This window comes from Nicotiana tabacum, chromosome 23 (assembly GCF_000715075.1).
Source record: "Nicotiana tabacum cultivar K326 chromosome 23, ASM71507v2, whole genome shotgun sequence".
Lineage (NCBI taxonomy): Eukaryota > Viridiplantae > Streptophyta > Magnoliopsida > Solanales > Solanaceae > Nicotiana > Nicotiana tabacum.
In genome coordinates, this window is record NC_134102.1 from 36,662,813 (window position 1) to 36,674,244 (window position 11,432).

At 36.1% G+C, this 11,432-nt stretch overlaps 1 protein-coding gene across 1 annotated transcript; it reads right to left on the reverse strand.

Moving 5' to 3' along the window:
• Positions 1-56: 56 nt before the first annotated feature.
• Positions 57-11,082, reverse strand: LOC107786989 (DNA-directed RNA polymerases II and V subunit 8A). Its single transcript, XM_016608505.2, has 5 exons — positions 10,979-11,082; positions 10,266-10,348; positions 5,848-6,005; positions 978-1,072; positions 57-493 (listed from the first exon to the last, which is right to left on the reverse strand). Exons 2-5 carry the CDS (start codon positions 10,336-10,338, stop codon positions 382-384), a joined length of 438 nt encoding a protein of 145 aa, XP_016463991.1. The 5' UTR covers positions 10,339-10,348; positions 10,979-11,082; the 3' UTR covers positions 57-381.
• Positions 11,083-11,432: the final 350 nt, after the last annotated feature.

The following is an 11,432-nucleotide window of genomic DNA, read 5'->3' on the forward strand; positions in this document are numbered from 1 at the left end:
TATGTATTCAACCTCCTAATGCATACATGAAAATTTTTCAAACACACACAAGGCTCTGAATAATAACAGCTAATTCATGGACTGCAATTATATTGCCAGTTGATAAGAGTTCTAAATATTTCCATCACAGAATACTAGTAGTTGGAAAATATTCTCCCCTTTATGTCACCAGATATAAAGATCATAACTGCACATTAGGTTTCCGCACCTCAACAACATATATAGAGCTCCATTCCTTGGTCTCTATTATCATCTCAGTTACATTCTTTCGATTTCTTGAAACTAAACTCCACGCGAAATTTATCACGTGCCAGTAGCTTAGCTGACAAATGCTCTGTCGCCTTCAAGTTAAAATTGAGTTATTATTACCAATTCTTTAAATCAAACCTTCCTTATGAGAAGGAAAATCTTCTGATCCAGCTCAAATTTAGCTGCAATGGATGGATCTCCCCTCAGCTGCATCAGAAGTCCTCCAAAAGAAACAAAGATGTCTCTGAAAACCCAAAAAAACAGTAAATCCATTGTTACGTTAATAAAATGTTGCTTATCAAAAACCAGTAAATCGATTGGTCCCAACAACCAGAAGATAGACAAATCTCAAACACTAAATTTAGACGTTAAATTGAAATAGATTACACATTAAGCAAAAAAAGTGGACTTCTAGCCCAAAAGTTGAAAACAGAGAAAACCGAGTATAGGAAAGTACATTTATATTCCACAATTAAATGCAATAGAAAAAACTCTTACTGAGAAATAAGTCATAGGAATAAAATAGAAATGGCACTTAGAATCTAATCTTCGCATATGGGAGATCTAAGAAGTCAATCTGAGCCAATTCCATATCAACTCTTGGAAACAAGAAGCAAAAAGCAGATATTGCTAAGGTGTGCACAAATGACAAGGCAAAAACATGTCAGAAATAATAAATTCATGTTCATGGAATTGAATTGAATTTGAGAAAAGTTATCCAAACATACGCTTTAACATGCTTTCCTGAACCTTCCTCCGAGATCCTATATAGCTTCCCATTCATGACATATTCGAACTTGTCAGCAAGTGATTTCTTGTTACCCTGCCATCACGTTGCAATACCATCAAGTTTTATCTGGATTTCTAAGAGTTTGACCACCAGACATAACAAGTATCGGACAGTCAAATGAAAAACGAAGAAAAAGAAAGAAGTTCATACATGCATTTAGCCAGACAATTGCATTAGAGGTTAGCTAGAGGTCTTTCTATACCAAGAAACTGAACTAGAATAGATCGAAGCCCTCCTTTTCCTTCCAATTAGCGAGATTCTATCTCTTACCTAGGATATTGGGGTCAAGCCTAGCAGCTTAAGATATTTAAGTTGCCAAACAGAAGTCTTAATTATCGTTTCAAGTTTGGCCACATCATCTTTTGCATGGAAGTTTACTCAGAGTTTCAATATTTTGTTTGCATGGGTTGAAGCCATGGGAGAATATGTGGCATATTAAAGACTTCCATAGAAGTGTTTTCTTATATACATGTTTCAGAGCAACAAGTACGCCTATGTGAATCCCTATGAGAGCCTCCCTCTATATTTTCTACTGATATACTAACAAACACTAGACCTAAGTAAGGGTTATCATCACGACTAAACTTAACTCCAAGTAGCTGGTATAACCTATATGGATCTGTTGCTTATGTTGTGTACTATTTTTCAACAAGTTTATATGGATTTCCAGACCAGGTGTATTATTAAATTGAACAAAAAATATTTAACTTTAGTACACTGTTTGAGTAAACCAAGTGTAAGCTTCACTGGTGAAGGAAATTATTGATAAGCCTATATATTGAAAACACAAGAGGATGCATAAACTGAAGGAAATTATGGGCTACTCATTGAAAAAAGACAAGGGGTTCTTATGTATTTAGCCTACTTCTGATGCACATAAACATCCAACTATAAAATACATACAGGAGGATGTTCAAGTACACAAGGATGAGAATAACAACAGCTAGGAAACATTCTTTCTGATGTTAGCAGGTACAAGGATCATACTTGCAGACTAGGTTTCCACACCACTCATTCCTAGGTCTCCGTTATTATGTCAATGTGGTATGGTTGTGGATATTGCATGGATCTTTCAAGAAACACCGAAAGATTAGCTACAAAAAATGCATCTACCTGTACCGGATGCTTATACACGCACATCAGATACAAATCCATAGTCGAGTCCATAAAAATATGTAGCAATAAAAGATACAACAACAACAACAACAACAACAACAACAACAACAACAACAAAAAACCCAGTGTAATCCCACAAGTGGGGTCTGGGGAGGGTTTGTGGAATTTGTACAATGGCGAAGAATGTAAGGCGTAGAATCACATAAATCAAGCAATAGATCTTTTTGGAAATGGCGTGTTGATTGAAAACCCATCTTACAAATTCTTTAGGGTTTGTGGAATTTGTACAATGGCGGAGAATGTAAGGCGGGGAATAAGAGAATGGGCATTGAAAGGGAGCTCCATAGCTATTTGACGACGAGGAAACATGCCAAAGCGAACTTAAAGATAATAAATACCACACATTACAATCATGGCAAAAAGATTCCAAAAAATGACATTTGTCACAAAGGAGACTTGAAAGATCTTGATGTGTTTCCTTATGCATCACAGTTGTCTTAAGTCTTTAAAAAATATTTATATGTTATGAGATTAGGAAGTTAAATGACCACTAGACAGGTTTTCTGGTTTGGCTATAGTGACAATTTTCAAAACTGAAGACTTCGGGCAGTACTATTTACTATGTTGGCTCGACAACCCATAAAGTCAGTTTAAGGAAATCCATAAGCAAACACCAACTGAAAGATGTTAGGTAATTCTGCTAGGTTACCAAATTTATTGTGGTTCCCAGTTAACTGGATTTGACAAAAATAGAGATTGCATAGTACCTTTTAGAAAACAATAACGCAAAAATCTCGTGAACCCAAAACATTTAATAGAAGATAAATGAGAAAGATTCATTAAAAAATCAAGATATAGAAAGGAGAAAGAAAAACAAGGTTATTTGGGAAAATTTTGATTCCATGGTTTAAGTCTTAGAGATATCAAAGTACGGACAGAAGGTTAGTTCACATAACCATTGGGGCGGCCATGACGTTCCTGTAGTTTTCAAAATTGCTTCATACAAAAGGAACAGAAGTCTTGTAAAGGAATATAAGTAACTCTGATAAGCATGTCCCTCTGCTTCTAGCAAAGTAAATATGAAAGCCACATTTGTCATGATGTGCCATAACAGGCCAGTTCTAATGCTTGGTGTTAGCTTTTTCAAGCCCTGGGGGGGGGGGGGGAGGATAGCAAGAAGAAGGTTGGAAATCAGCAGGGAGTTTGAGAAAACCAAGGGACATTGAGGAAAATTAGAAATTCAGACTCAGTAGAAACTAGAAAGTACTCAAATCTGTAGAAGATTTTGAAACCAAAATGTGTGTATGCATACAGGTTTTCGGTCTCTCCAAAATGCAAGAGCTGGAAACTAAAAGGAGAACCACATAAATTTGGTTTTCTCTGTTTCAAATCAAGCCTGAGCCAGATTGACATTTCCAGTTCATGTGACTTGTTTCTTTTCATATTCACCAATTGTGTTTTCCAAGCTAGAATCATGTTAACCCCAGTAAAGCTTTCATTTCAGGCAAAGAAACTTCGAAAAAGACCAAATAAATCACAAGGTCATCTTTTATCAATGTTCATGTAAAAAGAGGAGAAAAGGTGAAAAAGATCAAAATAAATCCCGAAGTCATCTTTTATCAGTGTTCATATTTCTCAAAAAAGGAGAGAAGGAGAAAGAAATGGAAAAAGGATAAACATGGATTCATATAGAACTTGTTTGGAATTGAGGCATCATTGTTGTTATTGTTGGAGAAAAAAATGAAAAAGGGGCCTGATTTAGTCTCAGGCGAGTTGACAAAACAGATTAATAATATATGTAATAAATCAACAATTTAACATTAAAATCAAGATTATTTCTACAGAGGTAAGGGAAGAAAAGGGAAATGAAGAGAATAGCAACTGTAAGGGCTCCTTTCTCATTAGCCCATGAGTGAAACTAAAATCATTAGTAAGGTATACCTACTTAGAAGAGGGTTATTTCAGTTCTCTGCAGAACAGTGTGTTCGTGGAAAGTAAAAGGAACGGAGCCATGTATATAAATGTACATCCACTCGATATAACAAATGCTCCAGCGAGGATAATGACATATTGAAGCATAATGAATATACAAATAGCAGAAATCATAAAATTGGAGGCCATCTTACATATAAGAAATGCAAAGCAAATTTTCTTTCTCTAGATGCTCAGAATTTAAAGCATTGCACCATCTATAAATAATCTTATATATGACAGAAACTCTTGCTGCATATGTCATAGTCGTTTCTTATCTATTCTTGCTTTCCTTGATTTTCCCTTCCTCTTTCTTTAAAGCTAATGAAATCCTAAGAACAGAAAAAGAACCAAATAACATTTCGTTACCATCCAAATAGCACTATAGATGGATCCTTCAGTGCCGAATGGCGATAAAATCCAGTTATGGCAATACCAAATGATTACACCTTTATCTGGCAGATACCATTTGTTTGTCCCAGTGTTGTAAATAGCGCTCGCCTTAGCGCTAATAGCGTGAGGCGTAGCGATGCAAGCATCCAACACCTTTTTCTTCTGTTGCGTTGCGTTTTCAAAATAGCGCTCGCCTCTGCCTGTGTAGCGAGAGGCGACTGTAGCGTCGCTTTTTCAAAAAATAAAAGAAAAAGCGCAGGGATTAAAAGAAAAAGACCCGCGATTAGGGTTTTCAGGGATTTCTTTCTTCTTCAAGCTTCAAGCAGCCGAGCAGACTAGCAATTTCTTTCTCCAAGTCGACCCACCCACAGTGATTCTTCTTTCTTCTTCATCTCTTCTACCATTTTCTTCTTCATCCAAGTCGACTCAGCCAGGTACGCTTCTCTTCTTCTCCTTTGTTCTTCTTCTGCCATTTCTTTTTCTTTCTTCTTTCTTTAGTCTTCTTTCTTCGTTCTCCTTTCTTTCTTTCTTCCTCTCTTCTTTTTTATTTTTGCTCTGTTTTTGATCGAGCAGCACTCAACAGAGAGTAGCATTCAACTCTGTTTTTTATCGAGCAACACTATCTATTGAGTTTTTAATTTTTGAATTGATATATTTATTAATATATTGTTGCTATTGTCGCTTCAAATTTAATATTTTATTTTTTTGTATAAATTGTCGCTTCACATCAAAAAGGCGAGCGCTTCGCTTCTCGCCTCTCACCTCAGTGAAGCGGGCCCTCGTCGCTATTTGTCGCCACACGCTATCTTAAACACTAGTTTGTCCTGCCAATTATCTTAGAATGCAATCAAACAGCCATCACATACTGTATCATAAGGAACCACACCTCTGTGGAGCAAAAATGTGTCCTATGACACATCAAAAGAGACATCAAAAATAAGCTAATATATTCACTAGTTTCTAGATCTAGTTAATAGAAGAGCTATCTAATTGATGAGATTTAATAAACACTTCCAGATAGACAAGGTCACAAAACCAAAATATTTTAAGGGGCTCATTTCTTCAAGAACAGTACATTCCAAAAGCCATTATATAGCAAGTTAGTTTTCTAACGAATATACATATATTTGCATCAAAAGGCACATGATGTTTCTTACTTGATGAAAATAATTCGCCATGGTAAGTTAAACACAAATCCTGGAGACTTCAAGTAACTTCAAGTACCATCTTTAGGATTCTTAATATAAATCACAAAAATTAGAATTATATCAGTTAGGCTAACACTTGCAAATCTACAAGGATAGACATAAATCATTACAGCAAATTACCTGAATGAAATAACCAGTATCTGGCGTCCCGTCCAAGTTCAAAGTAGATGCTAAAACCATCATAAATTTCTCTTTCACACGCATAGGATATATCTCAGTGTTCACATCCAACAGCATGTACATATCAAACTGCTCACTTCGTGCTTCAATACGATTAACTACAAAATGCACAAGATATTCTTGATCACATCATTTGCAAAAATATGTGTTACTGCAGCTTAATAATTCGTGGTGGCAATAATAAACCAAATTTAGTCTATCATATGCCAAAATTCACAGTTTGTCAAGAAACTGCACCAACTCTATTTTATTACTCGATCGCATGTGCAATGAGCAATACACTTATAGGTACTCTAGTGTTCAATGCTCATTGCTCCCAATAGTAATTTGGTCTGTACAGTCTGATGAACCACCACACAACCACATGCCCTTTCCTATGCCCATTATCGCTCATGAGAAAGACACTAGAAGGTGTAATTATAAAACGAAAAGATTGGATCATTTATACTGGAGACTATCGGAAAGAAGGTCATATAAGACCACAAGACCATATCTTTGTCTCAGAGGTAGCGCTCTTACTGTATGACGGATGATGTTGTTTGCCCAGGAAAAGAAAACCAAGAAAAAAGAAAGACTACGAAGTCCAGCAAACATGGATGTCTAATAGTCTGTTTGGTCAAGCTTCTAAATTCAGCTTATTTTGAGAAGTTTTTTTCTCAAAAGTGCTTTTCTCAAAGTACTTTTGGATGTTTGGTCAAGCATTTGTGTTTGGCTAATTAATTCAAAAATCACTTCTGAGTAGCAATTAGTGTTTGGCCAAACTTTAAAAAAGTGCTTCTAAGAGTATTTTTCTCAAAAGTGCTTTTGGCGAGAAGCTACTTTTTTCTGCTTCTCCAAAACAGCTTCTGCTTCTACTCAAAAATATTTTTTTTCTTCTAAATGCTTGTCCAAACACCTCAACTTTGAAAAAAAAAAACACTTTAAAAAAAAATATTTTTGGCTTTGGAGAAACTTGGCCAAATAGGCTATAAGAAAGCCATTACAGACGCACAAAATTTATCAAAATTCATCATAGGCATTTCAGGTAAACTACATGAATACTTTTTTTGACATGTCCACGTGACAAGGATAACTTTAAAAACACCACCTTTGTTTCCTTTAACCTTATTCTTTCTCCTAATTGTCGTCAGAATCCTGGGGTGGGCCAAATTACATAACGAAAGCACACTTATTTCAAAGTGTTCATATGGCTCGCACTATAGACGCAATGATAAAGCAACAACACCTGCCTTTTTCTTCACAAGTTCCCCTGTTTCTCGATCGACAACTAAGGGTGCCAAACCATCTAAGCAAAGTTTCATTTGTCTAAGAAGAGAACGAAGACAAACTCAAGTTATCTGGGATAAGTGGTGTAAGGCCCTGTGAAATTTCGCAAAGGAAAAATAATATTTCGTGGTACCGAATTGGTTTTAAGATGTTTAAGGATTTTAGAAATTCTTCGCGGCGAGCATGCTCGCCGCGACTCGGACGTTTTGGGCTGAACAATGCATCGGAGAGTAAAGGAAAATTTTCGGCAAAAGAAGACGTTTCTACGGCCCACTATGCGGCCGCAGAATCACTCTGCGGACCGCATAATGATCGCAGAGTGAGACAGGCAAGGGCAGGTTGGAGACCAGGTTTGCAGCGCATTATGCGACCGCAGACCAATTCTGCGGTGCATTATGTGACCGCAGAACAGGTCTGCGGGCCGCATAATGGCCGCATACCAGGTCAATCGCGTCCAGTTTTGGAGGCCAAATTATGCGGCCGATATGCGGTCCGCATATCGATTATGCGATCGCAGACCTTGTTCCGGAGCTCCATTTTTGGGTTTTTAAAACCCGACCCTACTTCGTTAAATACACGCTTTGGGCCATTTTTGAGCTAAAATCTGACATTTTAGAGTGATAGAGAGTGCCCTAGAGTGAGAAGGTGTTCCTCAACAATTGATCTTCAATTCTTGCTCAAATTTTGAAAGATTAAGAAGGAAACTCACTAGGTCTTCATCCTAGAGGTAAGATTCTACACCCTTATCCTCAATTTCGAGAAATGGGTAATTAGCAAGATAATTTTTGGGCATGAGAGTTATTTATTTTACATGCATGTGTTATCAAAGGGCGTAGGAAGATTGTTGAGCTAAAAATGGTAAAGATTGGGTTGTGGGGTGATGGAATCCTCCATAAAAGGGCCTTGAAACCTTAATGCACACCTAGTGTTTGATAAAATGCTCAAATAAGCTAGAACCATGAGCATCTTCCTAATTTTGGTTCAATTTGTTATATTTCTACAGTAGATTGAAGTTGCTAAGAATTCCGGAACATTTTAGAGTTTAAGGAAGCTCGATTGAGGTATGTTGGCTAAACTCTTCACTAAGAATTGAATCTCACGATATTCATGTAAATTATGTAAGTCCCGAGTGGTTCATTATAAAATGGGCTATTCCGTAAGATTGGGTCAAGAGTTATATGTTCAATAAGTATCCTAAATACTTTATTCATGTTATGTTATCAATTGAGGATGTGTTCAAGTATGGGCTGTGCATTAATAATGTTTCGACTTCAAGTCGAGTTCAAACGAAGGCTATTATGCCAAATTTTATGAAATATCTCTATGTACCTTACACTCTTAATTGCTCACATGTGTATTACACACCTTGAATTGAATTGTTGTTGTTGGTAATGATAATGTTGATGTTTGAAAGTGAAAAGGTGAGCATAAAATACTAAATACGGCCAACGTGCCAAGAATGATTATATAATTATGGCCATTAGTGCAAATGAAATGTAAAGAGGTAAAAGAAGTATGAAATGCGATGATTGATATAAAAAGGTTGATGTCTCGAATAAAACAGCCTAGCCGATCGAGTCGTGATCGGACACCATGCTGCACATATGGTGGTGATTGTGCTGGAAATTGTAATTGAAATAGTGATTGTGGTCGATGTCCCTAATGGATAGCCTAGTCGATCGGGTCGTGATCGGGCTCCGTGTTAAAGACGGTGGTATTGATATTGAGAGTAATTGTGGTTGATGTCTCTAATGAGATAGCCTAGCCGATCGGGTCGTGATCGGACTCCGTGCTGAGAGTACGGTGGTACTGGTATTGCGAATAGTGGTATTTTGGACAATAATATATCGATACTAAAAATCTCCCAATGTGAGATATGATAATTAATTTGATATCCTAAATTGAGGTTTGATGTTGATTAAGGCTTCCATTGATATTATGATAATCTTGTTTGTATTATTTGTCATTCTATTGAGAGGGTGTTTAGTTATACATACTAGTGCTATTCGACAGTACTAACGTCTCTTTTGCCGGGGGCGCTGCATCTTTAAATGGATGCAGATGGTTCCACAGCAGGAGATATTTATCAGTGATAGCAGTACACCTTCTTCCCAGCTGACTTGGTGAGCCCCACTTCATCCCGGGGTCATGAATCTTTTGTACTTTGTGTATTCTGTTTGAGATATAGCCGGGGCCTTGTTGCCGGCATTATCATTATACTCTTTTTTATCTATAGAGGCTCCGTAGACATAGTGTGGGTTGTATATTGGTGTTGGGGAAGTCAAACTCGTTATGTTGTGTTTGAATTACTATTTTCACTTCAGATTATGAAAAATGTGTGTGAAATTGAGACTTTAAAATGAAGTAACTAATGGTAAGAAATTGGTATTGCAGACATGATCACTTTATTATTTGATTAACGAAAATATATGTTCTCTTTATTCATGAATGAGTTTGGGTAGAAGAAAATCTAATAGGCTTGCTCGGTTGGGTTCACTCGGTTGAGCGCCGGTCGCGCTCCTCGGTTTCGGGGCGTGACAAGAGGTCATATCCTAATCATCCCTGGTCTACTGTGAACAAACTATCTTAGTTAATTTCCTTGAACTTATTCTTCAAGTGGTGTAACATGACCATATTATCACTTCCCCTTGAGATAAAAATAAATATGGTCAGAACAAGTATATTATCATGGAATGCAAAGTTAGGACATCATCTAGGGTGATGCATCAATCATTCACATCTTTTTTATGACAGTGGTGTCAGGACTAGCTTGCGCATACCCCGACTATTTCACCGAGTACTTGCTACCTCCCACCAATACAAGTGCCGAATAACTCTGTCCACCAAGGCTTAATCAGATGAGAAGAAATCACCTAATATTTTTTGTCAACTTGAGACCTCATGGTTCTTTACTTATTTCACCACTAGGTCACACCCTTAGAGTGTCATTCACATCTACCGACAGCGTTTCTTCACATAGTGTAAAGTTCATTCAATTAACAATTGAAAAGAAAAAAATTGACAAGAACAACTAATACAGAGCATAAGCAAATTGATGAATTACAGCGGGGAAGAATGATAAATTGGCATACCTCTATCGAACTTTTTACCATCCGGATCTTTTTGAGTGACTGTAAATATATCTTCGAATAGTGTTTCAACCATCTTGAAGAACCTGCAAAACGTCGTCACAAATCTTTTTTTAATAACTGAGAAATCCAGGTCGATGGCGCACGGTTCAAAATACAGTGGAGGATTCTCCCACCCCTTTACCCTTCTCCAACAAAGCTAAAATATATAATCTAACCCCTTTGGATTAGCTTAATTGGGTTTAAAAGCACTTTTAAAGTGCTGAATTTAAAGAAAAAGCAGTGCGGAGACTTAAAATAAGCAAATAATATGTTTGGTGAAAAAGTGCCATTAAAATATCCTTAAAACTTTTAATACTAAAATAAATTACTTATCATATTTTAAATCTAAATTGATTTAAGTACTTTTGATTTATTTTAAAGTTATAAATTTATTAGATAAAATTATTTCAATTTATGAGGGATTTTTTTCCCTTATTCTTTCTGTATACTTGACAACTTCCTATTTCAACTTCTATCATTTGCACTTTCTGCAGATTGTCTCATTGCCTGAGGTTGCATAAGTATCACTAGTATTATCTTTGAGTATGTTATAAAAATTACTAGGCTAATTTCGGAGAATATGTGCAGACAGATGAATGAGGAAGTCACGTGACAAAATACCAAATTTGATCAACAAAAATATTTATTGCAATTATAAAGAGAAGAAAGGTTACCTGCTATGGCGGAGAATAAGCAGGAACGAGAGATTGAAGAAGGGAAAGAAATAACGTGGGGTTAGGGCATATGAGGGAAAGGTACTTTAGAATTTATAAAAATATGTGAGGGATAATAAGGTAAATGACTTTGATATACTTGTAGAGCTATAAGCTAATAAGAGCCTTTTCAGCTTATTTACGTGTTTAGTAAAATAATTTTTTATTAATATTTATATCTATATCTATCTATATTTATCTATCTATATTATTATAAAAACATGAATAAAATATTGATTTACAAAAATAACCTTTTTAATATTAAGTATAATAACTCACAATAAAAGGATATAATCGGAATTCAAGACATTAGCCTTGTAATCTTATTAGTTTTATGACATAATACTACATGTTAGGAATCCTACATGATTATCTTTAGGAATCCTATTAGTATAATTATTTTCGGGCATAGATA

What these genes read in the sequence shown, in the direction of transcription:
- LOC107786989 (XM_016608505.2), bottom strand. Translation starts at nt 10,338, where the DNA reads ATGGTTGAAACACTATTCGAAGATATATTTACAGTCACTCAAAAAGAT. An exon ending in ATACTGGTTATTTCATTCAG is followed by an intron (nt 1,073 to 5,847) that starts GTAATTTGCTGT and finishes ACGTGATGGCAG; the next exon opens with GGTAACAAGAAATCACTTGC. An exon ending in TCAGGAAAGCATGTTAAAGC is followed by an intron (nt 494 to 977) that starts GTATGTTTGGAT and finishes TTGGGTTTTCAG; the next exon opens with AGACATCTTTGTTTCTTTTG.